This window comes from Egretta garzetta, unplaced genomic scaffold, assembly GCF_000687185.1.
Source record: "Egretta garzetta isolate BGI_Z169 unplaced genomic scaffold, ASM68718v1 scaffold173, whole genome shotgun sequence".
Taxonomy (NCBI): domain Eukaryota; kingdom Metazoa; phylum Chordata; class Aves; order Pelecaniformes; family Ardeidae; genus Egretta; species Egretta garzetta.
In genome coordinates this window covers 672,546-689,726 of record NW_009259112.1, presented here as the reverse complement: position 1 = coordinate 689,726, position 17,181 = coordinate 672,546, and the positions used below count along the sequence as shown (strand labels likewise).

Sequence of the window (17,181 nt, the reverse complement as noted above, 5' to 3'; positions counted from 1 at the left end):
ATTAATATAGACCTCTAACCTTAACTGCTAATCTCCAATCTGTCCCAACCCTGTAATTCTTAGGAGTTTTCCGTAACTACCTTTTCATACTAACTCGCCAGGCAGACGAGTTGAAATTCTGGGCTGTCTCCCTCATGGAATCTGGAACATAATTGCTATTTACTACCAATCTGACACAGCTATTTTAAAAATGTCTCAGGTTACAATTAACAGGAAACATCAGCAAAACAGCATCCATTGCTAGCAGTAGCTTGCCCATGAGACATAAAAATAATGGCTATACCAACTCAGCAACCTCCAAATTCCTCCCTCACTCTCCTATGTATTTACCAGACGGTAAAATGCAGCAGCTGCTGTTAAAAGTAGGAGTCATGTGTCACTGTATTGGCCTTATGTTCACAAGGAATTCACCTAACAGCTTAGAAACCACAGATATTACAAAACTGCCTATATAATTTTAGACTATGTCACATTAACTAATTCAATTTGCTGCAGGTCTCAAAGTTTTAGACACTACCATGCAATCTGAAATATTTGCCACTGCATTAAGAGGTCCCTGCTAGAGCTGAAATAGCTTGACCTGCCCTCAGTTTAAATGCTGTCAAAAGATACTGTTTAATCCTTCAATATTCTGAAACCACAGATAAGCTGAATAAGGGTATCAAAACAAGACATCGCATTACATTACCAAAATAATATATGTATTATCTTTTTCTCTATTAGGAATTTCAAAATTAGTGCTAGAAGAATTACTTCCAGTTGCCCCTTTATCTCAGCTCACACCGTCCTATCTATCCTCCTGCTACAAGTTCACTAAGTACTAACAGACAAACAGAACTTTGTATAGGGGCAAAAAAAAAATATGTTATTTCTGCTGAGCAGATCCTGTCTATGCTGGCAAGAAAAATGCGAAATGTACTCACTGCAATGTTTGGCCTGTTTTTTTAAAAGATTCTTAGCTACGTATGCTGACTGAACATGATATTCTCCATCCATGTCATAGAATCTGCTTGGCAAACCAGTATTTTTATTTCTTTTTTTTTAGACAAGGAAATTTAAGATTTTATTCACTGTTGTATTATACCTTGACAGTCAGCTTTCCCAAATGCTGTAAAACCCAGATGCGATGGGACCAGGCATTGTAGTTGCTTGGATATCTCCCAGCAGCTTCAGAGCAGACATTCATTTCCTCCTGCACTAGTCGGTGAATTCTCTCCACGGGTGCTGCTCCCAAGTTTCCTTTAGTCACATGGCTGGGCAAGGAGTTTTCCTGAATTAGTTGTTGCAGCACCCATCGTCTGGTTAAATGATGTACAGTGTTAATGGTGAGAGAGCAATTTTAAGAGAATTATTTTTTTTCATCTATACAAATCATCAAACCTTTCTGATATTTCAATTACCTTAACTACACTGTAACTAGATGATAAATAAGTAGTAAACATAACCATCTGAACTCTTCCCATAATGAAAGCTATGACTGCATGATCATACTCCAAAATTATTTAACTCTAGCTGTTTTAATTTGTTCACTTGCTGTAAGTGGTCATGGCTACTTGCAGGATACTAAAAGAAAACAGAAGGAAACAGCAAATTTATGAAAAAAAAGGAAGAAATGTCTGCCTAAGATTTCTAATGAGCTCCTCTTTCAGAACTTCTAAAGCATTAAAGTATCCAAGACGGGACAGAAAAAAGTGTTTTAATTAAAAAAAAAAATTAACTGAGCTTTGCGAGTATTTTTTACATTTGTCAGTACTGCACACAGCAAACCAAGTTAGATTCTGTACCTCACCAGCCGAAAGAAAGTGCAAAAGACTGACAGTTTCAAGGGCTATAGTTACAACCAAACCAGATGGTTTTATTCTTGAATTATACATATTTGATTTTAAGTGACTGAGATAAACACTGATTCCTACATGGCTTTTTAATTTTACTTTGGACTTTTAGTAGTATTTTAGCAGTGGTTTTAGATGAGTATTTCAAGAGGTGTCCTCAATGCTGCAGAAAACATGCACCTGCAGACCCTACACAAAAGGGTCCTACAAAAATGGATCACAGATGTGTAGACTTCCAAGCAGCAGCATGTGTCAAGAGGACTGCAATGGGCCCGTGTGGAATGAGCTGGAAAGCGGGACATTCTCTGGTCTGCGACACAGAGGTTTTCCTGTTTCGTACTGGCTCACGTCAGTTCCAAAACCAATTAATTGCTACTTTCAGAAAGCTGTCACTCCTGGTTAAAAGAAATAAATAAAATAAAAAAAATTAATTTTCTTTAAAAATAGAATTCTATTTTGCAATTCATATATAAAATTGCATCTATATAAAAAGAAGATAAGCCAACCACTGTTAAAATAAGTGGTAACCCACCTGCTCTTTCTCTCATCTGAAAACATTTATAATATTCTTGTTCATTGGTATTTTTCATTTATACTTTGTCTTTTTCTCTTAGCTATTTAAAAAAAAAAGATTTAAACTACTGGAAGACTATATTAAAGATAATTTACAAGAATGCGTTTTTTAAATTGACTGCATTTCTTAGCAGAAATCACAAGCAGTGGATTAAAGCCAGTGTTCATACACTGGCTTCCTCTACAACTTTTTTTTTTAACTACAGATGTAAAGCCAAAAAAACCATGGTCTTTGACTGTCATGTAACTTTATTTTATGAAATGTAGTAATTTTGAAGACTTAATTTTCGCTTCTTCAAAATGTCTTTGATCCAAACATCACCATCTAGTACTTTTTCACTTCAATCAGCAGATTTGTGAGAAATGAGAAATTCTAAAAATCTCTAGGCATGAAAGCTAAATGAGTAGAGTCATTCTTTTAGCAAAAGATAAGTATTATTTCATTAACACTGACTTCTGAGTAACACCATAAAAAGATTATTTTGATACTAAAATTATTTAGTTTCTTAAAATGAGGGGTGTTTTTATAAAACAAGGAATTCAAATACAGGGGCATGTAAAAAAATACAGAGTTTACAGTAGCTGTGGCTACAACAAAAGAAAAAGATATAAAATGAAATCTGAGCTACTTTCTAGACTTTTTGCATGGGAGAAAAGACAAGCACAACCTCAGAAGATTTTTTTTTTTAAATGTATTTTTGGTACTTGTTGAATATCATGGTATTATTTCAGAGGTTTTTAAGAGAACATTTTCTCCAACAAATTTGGGAGAAAAGAAATCCGACTATTGCAGTTCGTGGAAGTACCACAAGTGAATGCAAGATCATTCAGTGACAACTGTGCAATTAATAGATGTACTGGCTGTATATGCACAAGATCTATCTGCAATCCCTCAAAACGTATAGCAAAACGCCATATGGCAAAATGTATGACAGGAATTTTTATTACCTTTAGTGAGTGTATCTGCCATGTATAAGGGAAAAAAATTTGGACATGTTTTACTGAATTTTATAATTGCCCCATTCTATTTTTTTGCACTTCTGTCTGAGATTTGGCATGACCAGGGAACAGAAAACACAATGTTAATCACTATGCTGATGCAGAAAGAAAATTTTTTGTACATTTTATTTTCTAACATGTATCAATCATGGTCAGCACATCCAAATCCGTGCCAAACATTTGTACAAAATCATCCTCAAATATACTTTTCTGTTTTATGAAGACAAAGAACAACAAATTGTAACACTATTAAAATACTCTTAGTTTAGGATTGCATAGAAGTTATAGACAAAATTTTTTATTATTTCTAAGATGTAAATAAATATTAAGAACCTATAATTCTGACTAATTTAATAAAAATGTATTGATCATCATAATGATATGAATGGAACTGGGTTCAGCACTAGTTAGATGTGAAAAATCATAGTTTTCCAGTGTTAGCTACCATGTAGGAAAGGCTAAACTATGACAAACTGCAAGATTTTTTCCCCGTTTTTTCTACATACTCTTTTTGCTTGAAACAAAGCAATCAAGCAGCAGGAGTCAGTAGCATGGAGATGATGAAGAGGAGTTGAACAACAAAATTAAAAACCAATGTTGCACAAATTCATCAGTGTTGTTGCTATATCAATGCTACTAAGAAAGAAATCAACAGAAATTAAGTAGATGCTTATAACTGAAGAAACACCTAGGAATATTCCATGTATTACATTCTAGGTTAACTTTGAGAATTTTACGCTCATGCACTCACAAAGAAGAGTTTACCAACAAATCCCGCTTCCAAAAATTCATATGTTATCAGTATGACTGAAGCTTTATTTATGTTTTTGAAACAGTATGAATCCCCTAATGGGGTAGCAACTTTACAGTTGTCCTAATGCTGGACATGTGAAACGGGAACATTGTGAACTGCACTGATGTATAACATTCAAATCTCTTTAAGGCTGTCTATAAAAGGATGAGTTATCCTGTGAAAAATACATCATTAAAACAACCAAGCCACACATACCAAGATTTTTTTTTTTTTAAACAAAGTTGAGCAATGGATCTGTACTTCACTTGGCTATGCTACAGGCATTTTACATACACTCAAGTCATGACTGAGATGGTTAGCTTTGTGTGTTTGAGTAATTCTAGAGTTATCTTTTCCAAAAATGTACTCTATTATTTTAATACTTAGTAGTGGTGACTTAATGACATTGGTTAAGTTAGAAATGATAAAAATAAATTCATCAAACCAAAACCACCAGTATTGGAATGGAAAAGAACCGAACTTTGGTTATAAAGATTAGCTTTCAGAGATTCTTGTCTTTCTGAAATACCTGTGGACAACCAATACAGTAGTAAGTTGGAGGGGGGAAAGAGGGAGAAACCCACAATGCTCAAATACTTACTATGGATGGAATCAGAATTCTCAGGCTGAGAATTTTAGGTGCTGCAAGACATGATAAACCTTTAGGAAAATTCATCCCACCTCTGAAGTTTATTAAAAAATACGCAGCAGCTATGACAATGCAGCAAAAAAGGTGCATATGATTATAGTTCTAAGTATAAAATATAGGCAGGTGTCTTCAAAAGCCAAAGCATGGTATTCTGCAATGACTGGCTCAAAGAATCTGCTATATTTCTAACTGTCCTCCTTCATCTATGGCTCTCCTTAACCCAAGCACACCCTAGGAAAAATGTTTAAGTTTGGGGAGGCAAGAGAAGGCAAAGAAAACAAACCTATGAATCCATGTTTCTGGACTCTTTGGAAACTTGGTTAACGCCAGTTTTCCAAGATGCAAATCTTTAAGTGGATTTAAAGTACCAGACAGTATTAATTCTTTCCTACAAAAGATAAAATAAATTTGTATGAATATAAGAAGTAACCTGAAAACCGAACACAAAACCCAACAACGAATAGCAGGGAATTTCCTTTACATCATCATAGAACTTCACTGTCAAACTACAAGAGTTTAAAAAGCCTTTGATGGATTAACCCATTCCACACTGCTATATATATATGCACACCCTATTCAACCAGGCCCAATAAAATAAAACCAGATCAAAGAACTTTATCTTAATCTGAACACATAGAACCCATTGGTTCCCAAACCTACCCAGAGATCACAGAGTCAACTGTTTTTGAGTGTTGGTCTTCATCACATTTTCTGTTATTAATCAGAAAGCCAAGGAATCTGGGCTATATGTAATGCCTGTTGAGAATAACGTTGCTTTTATCTGCATACTCTAAAAGCATCTTAATAATACATGCAGCTTTTTTGTTGTCTTCTCAATGATACAAGGGCTGCCGATATGGTTACCTATATGATTAAACATTCCTTCTTGAAATTAAGCCTTTCAGATCACATCTGAAAATACAGTTACTCATCCACACAGCCTCCCCCCCGCCCTTGCCCAATTACTTTTAGTTTTTAAATATGGCTCAAGATATAGTATCAAGGATTCCTAAATTTAGAAAGAAGTGGGAAATATTCTCTGTGTGTAGAATGCTTTTCAAACTTAACAGAAAGGCTGAAATTGCTAGATTTACTTATGTGTAAAACAATTTTTGGTTTAAAAAAAATAAAAAGAACTTGCCCTAAAACTAAATGCTCTTCCAATGTAACCTGCCCCAGAGCATCCCTGACACAGACAGACCAAAGTAGAAGTCTGTATTTGTCTTGCCATCTTTGCACAGAATTCCCTGTCCCATACCTATTCTTCTTTCTAGCTTTGTAACTCTTACTGCCTGTCCTAAGCATGTTGGTAGACATCACCCCATCACTGGTTACTCCCAGGACGTTAGTCTCCATATCCCATTCTCCAATCTAGCAGATAGTGGCTCTGACTTAAAGATACAGTAAGTTCCAAAGTTACCATTTGCAGACAGGAAACATTAATTTCCCAGAATCTTCAGAAGTCACAATTAAAAACTAAGAGTGCAAAAAGTAGAACCAATTTTGGTATGGGTTAGGTGTGGATTTTTTTTGTTTTGGGTTGTGGGGTTTTTTGTTTGTTTGGGGTTTTTGTTGTTGTTTGGGGTTTTTTTTATATATAACTTATGGTTCATCATAATGTTATGTATGGCACCAGGTGCAGCAAGAGAAGCACTGGTAGGTGAAGAGCAGATGAATCAATTTTCTGAGAAAAAGAAAAAAAGGGGGGGAGGAAGGGGACAGGCAGGAAATACACTCTAAAAAACCTTCTATCCAGGAAGAAGTAAAACTTTCTGCAGTATGACACAGAATGCATTATGTGGTTTTAAAGTTATGGCCCAAGTCTCACAAACAAATTGACATACTCCTTTAGTGTGAGCACATATTCTCATTTTCTGTCTGTTTTGGAATTTTTCAGTAGGAAATTGACTCCACCTGGTACACTGGCCTTGTGCTGCTTTAACTGAACTGTATACCCACAGTCCGAAGCTAATGGTGCCACGCTAACAGTGAGCCACGTATTATTTCAAATTCAAGACAAATCTTGATATGTGAGCCTAGACCCTTCTTTTGCTACTGAACCAGCACCTAACTAAATTCATAAGGCAGTTTTGCTTCTGATATCTAGTAAAGTCAGTACAGAACTGTCTGCAGAGATTAGAAACATAACTACTGGGACATCTGTTTTTATCTGAATCAAGTTCCAGCATGCTTCAGATTGGATGCTTTTAGCATGTGCTCAACAGGAAATCCAAGTTTACCAGCCAGGAGCAGCAGACTGACCAGACTGTTCAGTGCCAACATGTTGACTTTTGCAAACCAGGCAAGAGAAAAATTCAAGGAATGTCAACCAGGTGGAATTGCCCCTTTACTGCAATGCAAAAGGTGACATTTTGGTAAAAACCACTTACCACATGGACAATGAAAAAGCATCCCAGATCAGTCTATATTCAAAACAAATGTATGTGCATATTTAACAAAGATTTAGATTACCAGGCCACCTATCTCCCAAAACCTAAACTCTTGGTGAAGAAATTGCTCTTTCTATATTAAAGCGTTAACTGTAAATAAGTAGGCTCATACATATTTACTCTTAAAGTAAATTTACTCTTTTGAAAAGTTGAGGAACATTACAGACAAGGTTCACTTCTACTGCTGTGGTAGAAAAGCAGTTTTTAGCTTCATAGATTTTCAAATGAGAGATCCTCCCATCACAAGTGGGGGACTTCAGCCACAAGTATATATCACATACTCCCAAATAAACATCTTTCAAGCTCTTTCAGCAAACATCCAACTCGGGATATATAATTTCTAGTCACTTTTTGCCATGTGGACCACAGATAATTTTTCAGCTTTCAGAATTCTAGCTCCCATAAAAGATAATCTGAAATTATTTTGACTTCCCTTATGTTTTTGCTGACACCTTTGAAGTCATTGGTATCTGACAGGAAAAAGTTTGACTATCAGAGCTCTTTGGTTACCTAGTGGCTTTTGATCAATTGTACATGCCAGCAATTACGAACAAAAACAACTATGACAATTCCCTTACAGTCACTTGCATGAAGATTTTGGTCATGTTAACTTGGAAGATTTTCCAACTTCTAAAACCACAGGGTAACTGAAATTATGATTAACAGCTGGAGACATCTTGTTGCCCATTCAGTCTAACAAGGATCTCCCTCTGAGTTCTAAGAAGTGACATGTCTCCTATTCTTTAGTGTGCCTTCCTACACCATACAATTAGCTCTTACTCTGTTGTCATGGTTTAGGTTATACCTATGCAGGCATATTGTTTAGAATAGCTCCAAAGTCAAGGCAGATTATCAGTCTTTTCCTAGCAGGTAACACATTTGAATTTTTATATTCTCCTGTGCTTCATTAACCAGATAGGACCTTCTATGATTGTCAGCTGAGCTGAAATGCTCACTAGCCTTCCACACTGCCACTCCAGTCTTCTTGCTCTGCCACCTCCCGTTTCCTTTCCAAGGAACAGATTTCCTTTTCTCACTCTCAAACCAACCTCTTCCTGTGTCTTCAAATTCAGTGCTATTGAGTCAACCACCATCTCTGAAGCTCTCAGCAGAGAATTCAACATAGGAAAGGAACTATTCCAGCCTAAAACGAGTCATTAAATTCTACAGGAAACACTATGAGCAGGGCTGTTATTCAGTAAATAACTATTACACTTCTATGTTTTAGGCTACTTGGAGTCAATGACACCTTTTTCCCTTAAAATAAAGCAGTGAATTTGTGTGTGGAGAACAGTAGATGAATCTGGCCAACAAACATCCTCTAAGTAAGATGAAAACAATCATCCCACAGCACATCCATCATCTCCTGCAAGCAGAGTGCAAGTCCCACACAATTAGTTCCCAGCTTATACTAGCTCAGAATAAGGATTTACCTCCAGCACCTGTGCAGAACAGAGTCTGTTCTCTACTCTGTGACTGAATATGCCACACATCTGGCTAGCCTGACATGTAATTTACTGAAGTAGGAATTTCACAGAACAGAAGAGAAGCTGAAATGTTGTACCAACCTGCCTACCCTTCAAAACAGCAAACCCCCAGAAACAGCCTAAAATGATGTAGGGTAAGATTCAGCAAAGCAGTCCCTTGGCTAGAGCAGGCTCAGTGGTAAACTCTACAGTTTCTGACTGGCTGGTATAACAACAGCTTCTCTCTGATTGCTAAACAGAGCTTCAAAGACAGGCTGCCAACCAGGTCACTGGCCAAGAATTTGTGGAGCAAGTTCACCTTCTGTAGTAATTTGTGTACTTTGGTAAATCATAGACATCATAGAAGAGAAAATAATCCTCAATTATATCCCTTAACATTTTCAATTCTATTTACAACTTTAAACTACTCCTCTCATGTACATAAGAGCAAACTCCTACAGCTGTCAGGCAGAAAAAAAAGCCAGACTGATAAGGATGGATGTATTTGAATTAAAAAAAAAAATCCATAAAACCTAAAATAAAAACCCAAATTCAGTTTTAAGTAACACAAGATTACATTACTATAGTAGCTCTGGTTCTTACATATCCTCCTAATTCCATTTTATCACTTGAAAGCTACTCAAGCTATGCATTTTCAAGACAGTAATCCCTTTGCTATCACTTTCATCCCCCTTTCTTAGACCTGAGATTCTAGAAAGATACAGATCACAGCAAAATCCTTAAAAACTGTATCAGCAGTAGAAAAAAGAAAAAAAAAAAGCTGAATTTGCCATATCTAGGGCTGGTAGCTACCCACATCCATCATCTTTCTAGGTCATTTTGTTAATTTTTCCTACTGCAATAATGCACCTTAACTACAAAAGTCCTATTTTTAATGAGAGCCCTAGACTCTAACATATAGTTTTCTGTCAGCCCTCCAGCCCTTCTAGAACTATTCCTTTAAGACTGTCTCGAGCCTTAGCGAGACAGTAGAAAGAGAATATTTCCCCACTTCTAAGATTTACAAAAGAATTATCAGATTACAGTGTTGTAAAGAACTGTTGTTTCCGGGCTCCATTATGAGCTCCCCCTCCATAATGACTCCTGGACAGGTGCTGCAGCACGACCAACAGTGAAGCTAGATTAATCCCAGGTACAAGAAAGGAGCAGGGTGGGGGAGAATGTATCCAGAATAAGATAGCCACCTTCCTCCCCTTCTCTTGCAGTGTAACTATTGAAGGCTATTCAGCTTTGATGAGCTGCACTGGTAATGGCAGGAAATTGAACTGTTATCGCAAAAGGACGCAGGTATAATATTCAAAGAGGGATAAAATGAAAATAATGAAGACAGACAGCAGACATTAGTTGGGCACTATGTGATTCAGTGAAAAGGATATGCCCATCTGAACGTTACAAACGGCCTTCCTTAACTGACAGAAGGAAAGAGGAGTGGCAGTTCAATGGGACTTACATCCCGCAAAAATGTGGGTGAAACATGTGCCTTCACATGCAGTAATGTAACCTTTAGCTTGCGCTACAACAAAAAAAGGAAGAAAAAAAAAAAGGCAGCCTGAAACTACCTGCAAGGCATAGAGGAGGGAAGAGATTTTTAACATTCCTTCAGCACTCCTTAGTTGAAAAGCTCTTGCTCTGTCACTAATTACCACTTAAAGCTTACAGCTGACTCCAGCATGAGGCCCAGGTCTTTCTGATGTCATTTGCTGAGTGCAACATACCTCACATTCCAAGCAGTGGTGAAGTCAGGGTTCCGCAGCAGCAGGGTGCACGTGATATCTATCAGCTCTAAAACAATTGAACAAGAGACACAAAGATTAGTAATGATTCGCATACAGCAGTATTCTCTCTGCACTCCCTTACTCCCTGTTCTTCCTCAAAGTCTCTCCTCCGCGAGCTGCTGTACCTATGGACGCCCACCTCCGCAAAACACTACTCCATCTCATTCCAGAAGAAATGCTAGCTTAATTTAAGAGAGCAAAATCTGCCATATCCTCCCTTTTTATTATTTGTCTTGCTGACAACTCACATCTAAGAAGTTTGCAGCTGGAAATTTCTGACCTCTACCTGTACTGCTATAATCAAACATACGGTATGCCCTCAGTGACAGACAGCCGTTACATAGAATCCTTGCGTATTCAGTGATTTAAATTGCAGACACACTGTATATATCATAAACACAGTATTCTTCAAAGAAAATCCAACAATTTCTGAATAAGATAATACTGTAAAAAATATACCCTACTATTTCAGTACAAGTCTGAGCTGCCATATACTATACCGTTACAAAAAATACACACACTATAAAAATCCTGTAACTAGGAAAATGAAACACCATAACCATGAATTAGGATCACAAAATAACTCCACTACCTAAATGCACAAAACCCACTTTAAATACATCCTGAAGTGACAGCCTTGCTTCAGACCGAGGTTTTAAAACTAATTCACTAAAAAAGGAACAAATAGAACATTTGTTTGCATCCCTGCATTTAAGCACTGCAGCGACAGTAGATTCATGTATTACACTTCTTTTTAACAACGTTGTAAAAACAAGACTGAGGTATACAGTTGCTGAGAATGGAAGAGTAATTTCATCGTAACCAAGTCTTTCCCTTCCTCTTTGCACTCCACTGCACCATTCGAGCAGTCTTGAGTCCCACCAGGGTAAGAGTGGGGATTTATGAGGCATCTCCATTTAAGCTTGAGATACTAAGGACTTTCACCACATTGGCTCCCTTAACCTCTGCTCTCAGGAGACACAGCATCAGATCAGTTAACCTGTCCTGCAATCACAATTCTTAAATTTACAGGACAATTTTGCAACTGAGCAAGAAGAAGAAACTTGCTTCAAAACTGAATATGACTATACAGGCTTTTACTGCCAAGAAATTTTGGCTACACTCTCCCCTAATCACCCTGCATTTAACATACTAAATAGGTTGTACTCCAGGTGATTTCCAGCAAATGGTAGGCACTTCATCACTTTTTAAGGAGACAAAAAAAAGTAAAAGGAAAAAGAGGGTATCTTATGGACCTAGATCTTTGGTTAGTGCAGTTAACATGACTGTAAAATGAAATTTTAAAAAGTCACCGACGAAATGCAAGAATAATGGAGCATATTAATTCAAAATGCGAAGGAATGTGGCTTCATGTATCTCTGCACCAAGAGTTTGAGAGAAGTTAATGTTTAAGTGGGTCAAAAGGTGGAATACCTTTGTATATTATTGTATAACTACTCGTTCATTCATGTCCAACAAAGTAATTTTGCGTTTCCCAAGATGTTCCTGAGGAACATGTTATGCCCTCATATAATGCAGGGGTGGAGTGGGTGGCGAATTCTTTAGTGTACTCCATCAATTCTTGACTGAGCTGTTACGGTGGTATTTTAAAAATTACCTCAAGGAACTAACTTAACTTTCTATTTTCATGAGGTTTAGTTGACTTTTTTTTCCCCCCCTTTAATGAAAGACTTCCCTTTAAATCCCTCTTTGTTGCCAGGGAATGAGTATTTCTCATATGCGCAAAGCTTCTTCCTAATTTGCTGCCTAAATATACAAAGCTTTTTCTCTGACCTACCCAAGCGCTGACCAGTAAAGCACTTCAACACCCATTTAATTTTAGACAGATGAATTGCCCAGCTGAAACATTCAATTTACAAACAATGTAAAATTAAACGCCTACTAAGTGTTTTGCTGGCTACTGTTTCAATTTTACATTCAAAAACTTCATTGGCAACATTTAACAAAATACCAGTTTTATAAGCATCTATAGTAAAAATCGTGAGCTGTCATCGTTTCATGCAGATTTTCCATTTTATCTTCTCAAAATATTAATAGTTACTCTGTATTTTTAAAATCTCTCGATTTTACGCATCACAAATATACAAATGCTCTGATTATTCTACTAGTATTACCTTGTGTCATAAATAATACACACAAATTGCCTTTCAAAATGCATTAGGCCAAGAGCTAATAGTAACTCTTCCAAGGTAACATAAATCTTTTTTACATCAAATTCACAGGACCTACTACGAACCAACAACAAAAAACACCACCAACCCCCAAAAACTTTAATACTAGCTTCTGCCCTAGACAAAAGTCACACCTATATTTTAAACTTGCTTTAAATTACATTTAATCTAGACTGCTAGCAAATTTTTGAAACATACTATGAAGAGTTCAGCGCAGCAAATCTAGGTGATTCACACTTCTCATGGTGAACTTTACTTTCAGCTGCTTATCATTCTGCCAAGGGGTCAGCGGGCTGCATCTAAAGGCTCCAACGCTCAATCATTTTAAGTACTGATGCAGCAGGACTGTGCAATAAAGGAGATTCCTGCAGGACTTTTTCCTCCCTGGGAAGGGAGCAAAAGGGTGTTTGCTGTAGAGGAGGGAAAGGTAAATGAAATTGTGCAGTGCAGGATAAGAAGAAAAGTAGAGATGCAGCAAAATGCTGCAACAAAGAACAGGATTAGAGGCAGTTCTGAATTAAGTCATAACAAATTCTGAACTTTTGAGTGCTGGATTTTCTAAATACAACAATGGTTTCAGTAATTATTAGGTACTACCACTGTACATGCTATGGGTGATAAGGCGTGTTAAGCAAAAGCTTATTATGACCAAGTTCAGTCTTTTGAATACTTTTTAGAAACGGTTTTCATAGTCTGCATGGCTCCTCTTAAAACAATACAGTTCGTTTATCCTACTAAATGATGATTTCCAGTTAACATGGCTATTCTGGTAATGTCAAATGCTGGCCAGAACAGCGCTACATCAAGCCCAGCAGAAACTTATCTACCATTTTGACCGTTCTCCCATTACAGAGGTTCACTGCATCCTGAACGCTATCAAAGGAAGGGAGCATATAAAAGGAAAATCTCAAAGCAATACCCAGTTCTTTCATGTCACAGTTCTTTGATGCTTTTTGCAACAAGTAACAGATGAAGATTTCATGAAATGTGGATTCTGAGCCAGAGATGTCAAATGACACAATTTTAGTAACCTCTGAGCTGCTTTTCAAGATAATGTTTTATGACAGATCTGGCACACAATCATAGTAGTTGCCAGCTAGTTTTCTCTGTGTCAATAACAAACACCACGAGCTTTTATTTACAATTTGAAAGTACTTTCTGCTGGATACGTTTCAAGCAAGCCATAGCATCATAGGTGCTCACAATATAAATGCCCTTTTGTACATAAGTCTCCCCAGCTACAAAAGGACAAACATGAAAGTATGTTTTTAGCTCATTTTCTTTATGGCTGTATCACATAAAGATGTGCATTTCAGAAGAGTGTTGTAGAAGTGGAAACACACATCTATGCAAAGGATGTTCTGGGACTATGCACAACAACACTTTGCATAAAAAGAGAGGAAGTTTATAGCAATTTCAGAAACCATCTTGTCATAATACAAACAATATGCATGCATAAATTAAAAAAATATTTGAGAAAGGATAACAAGATATTGTAAATTAGGAGTTCTAAACTGGAACAACAGCAAGAGAAGTAGTCGTGATTCTGGATCCCAAGTATGCAAAAGAAACCATAAGTAAATTAAACATCTGTCAGAGGAAGCTATCAATGTCTGACTTCCTTCTTCCAGGATCCTGCCAGAAAAATATCAGACATCACATCTGAAAGCAGACGCTCGAATCAGCACCTTGCTTTTCTTCTGTTCTATTTAAAATGGCTTACAGTAATTCCAACAACAGAAGAGAGGTAACAACAGACTATATATGCAGTCACTGTTTATTACAAGCATCAACAGAATATGCAATTGAGATTTGCAGCAGTAATAAACAAATCTATCCCTTTACTACATTCAGAAGAGAACAACTACCTTGCCAAATTCCAAGCATGCACTTTTGTCCACAAAAAGGAATTTGGAGGAAAATCCTTGAAGATATTTCAAAAGCATAGAAGACGTAACTTCTCTTGATAGAGTATGCCTACTTATGCCACATGAGAGACAATTTTGGAAGTCCACCTGGGAAAGACTTCTGCCTTCACTCCCTCCACCACTGCAGTTCAGTTTATGCTAAAATATCCTATGTGAAATGTGAAACTCAATTATGGTAAAACATAACAAATCTTGTAAGCTGTATCTTGGTTGTCAAACAAGTTATTAGCATGGAGGTCCTGATCATGTTTTACAGTAGTAACGCAAGCCTCAATAGACATGAAAACGCTGCAGATTACCTCTTCTCACACATTTTAAACTGACTTTTGTAACTGAAGAAACAGAGGAGAATGGAGTTTTGTTTGCAAAAGAGTAAAACCAAACAAATCTCAACAAACAGGAAGTAACCTCAACTTCATGCCACTGCAGTATTTGCCAACACAGTTTTATAAACTGCATTTTGAGAGGAAAGATTTGCATGGCTTCAACCAGCAGGGAAGCAGAGACACTCCTCAAGCAGTCAGCACACTGTACCATCCTGGCAGAATAGGTACATGCCACAGTGTCACCACAACAAAGCGCCTGGACCCGGGTGAATGGAGCAGGCTGCCAGCACAACAGCACCCAGCTGCCCTTTAGCTAACAGCAATCAGTGGTCTCCAGACTCCCAGTGCAAGAGTGACACAAATCTCAGTGGTTTGTATTTTGGCTTGAAACAACAAGTTTTTGTTTGTCTGGCAATTTCTGGGGAAGACTCTTCTGTAACACATGAGACTGAAACGGAAAGTCTTCCAGCAGAAGATCTGCAGCATTATCAAAATACACCTCACAAACCAAGCTGTATGGACTAATGATTTCTTGTGCCCCTACGTCTGAAAAACACTGCACTTGTTTCTTACTTTAGATCCACACATCACCACATTTTTCCTTCTGACTCAGGAAAGCAGGACAAAATTCCTTCTGTAAAGATTAACATCACTTCCCTAAATTGCTCACCAAAATAAATCATCTCCCTCTAACCCTTCCAGCTTGCACAAGAGATAAAGGATTTACATTTTCAACTAAGCAACCCTACAACTTGTTTAGGTTGCCAAGATGCACAATCCAAAGCCTGCCTACCCCACCAGTAACACTCAGTTCTTTCAGATCACGCTGAACTGGCTTTAAGAAGGGCCAGTGTAGTGTCAAAAAACATAAGTGATCTGGATGAGGGGACTGAGGGCACCCTCAGAAAGTTTGCAGACAACACCAAGTTGGGTGGGTGTGTCAATCAGCTTGACAGCAGGAAGGCTCTACAGAGGGTCTGGACAGGCTGGATCGATGGGCTGAGGTCAGCTGTATGAGGTTCAACAAGGCAAAGTGTCGGGTCCTGCACTGGGGGAAGAATGGCTGGAAAGCTGCTTAGCAGGAAAGGACCTAGGGGTATTCATTGACAGATAACTGAATATGAGCCAGCAGTGTGCCCAGGTGACAAAGAAGACCAAGAGCATCCTGGCTTGTATCAGGAACAGTGTGACCAGCAGGAGTAGGGAAGTGATCATGCCCCTGTACTCAGCACTGGTGAGGCTGCACCTCAAACACTGTGTTTGGTTTTGGGCCCCTCACTACAAGAAGGACATTGAGGTGCTGGAACATGTCCAGAGAAGGGCAACGAAGCTGTTGAGGGGTCTGGAGCCCAAGTAATGGCTGAGGGAACTGGGGTTGTTAAGCCTGCAGTAAAGAAGGCTGGGGGGGACCTTATCACCCTCTACAGCTACCTGAAAGGAGGGTGTAGTGTGGTGGGTGTTGGTCTCTTGCTCCAAGGAACAAGTGATAGGACAAGAGGAAATGGCCTCAAGTTGCATCACAGGAGGTTTAGATTAGATATTAGGAAAAATTTCTTCACTGAAAGGGTTGTCAAGCATTGGAATGGGTTGCCCAGGGATGTGGCTGAGTCCCCATCCCTGGAGGTATTTAGAAGACAGGTAGATGAGGTGCTTAGGGACATGGTTTAGTGGTGGACTTGGCAGCATTTGGTTAACAGTTAGACTTGATGATCTTAAGGGTCTTTTCCAACCTAAATGATTCTATGATAAATAAAAAATGTACAGTAAGAATCACGTAAGATACTATTCTCCAACTGTGTAACTTACCATCTTTGTTCAGCCATTGCTTTCTTTGTCTGTAGAGGAGAAGTTTATTGTGGACATATGGCAAAAGAAACTCGACACACCAGCTCTCCACACCAAGCTTGTTTTCTACCAGGACGATAGGGCTCCGGTTATACCTGGCTTCAGGGTAGGGTATTAATCCAATTTCATCTCTTAAAAAAACCAGAAAGAGATATAATTAAACTTATTTCCAGTAGATGCCAATTATTTTTCTCAATATAGCAGACTGGCAATGCTTCCCACCCAGTCAGTCCATCACCTTTTTCTCTATTTTTACTGAAATCCATACTCATTATCCTCAATTCACCTGCTTGATTTTTGCCAGACTGCAGGTATGCATTTTCAGAAGCCAT

General features: G+C 37.9%; 1 protein-coding gene across 1 annotated transcript in view; it reads right to left on the bottom strand.

Moving 5' to 3' along the window:
* PTAR1 (protein prenyltransferase alpha subunit repeat containing 1) overlaps positions 1–17,181 on the bottom strand; it is a 28,726-nt gene extending 11,545 nt beyond the window's left edge. Inside the window, exons 1-5 of the mRNA XM_035891050.1 lie at positions 17,072–17,181; positions 16,811–16,980; positions 10,499–10,565; positions 5,130–5,234; positions 1,085–1,298 (exon numbers count right to left, since the gene is read on the bottom strand). Coding sequence (XP_035746943.1) covers positions 1,085–1,298; positions 5,130–5,234; positions 10,499–10,565; positions 16,811–16,980; positions 17,072–17,181 — 666 coding nt within the window. The remainder of the gene's footprint in view (positions 1–1,084; positions 1,299–5,129; positions 5,235–10,498; positions 10,566–16,810; positions 16,981–17,071) is intronic.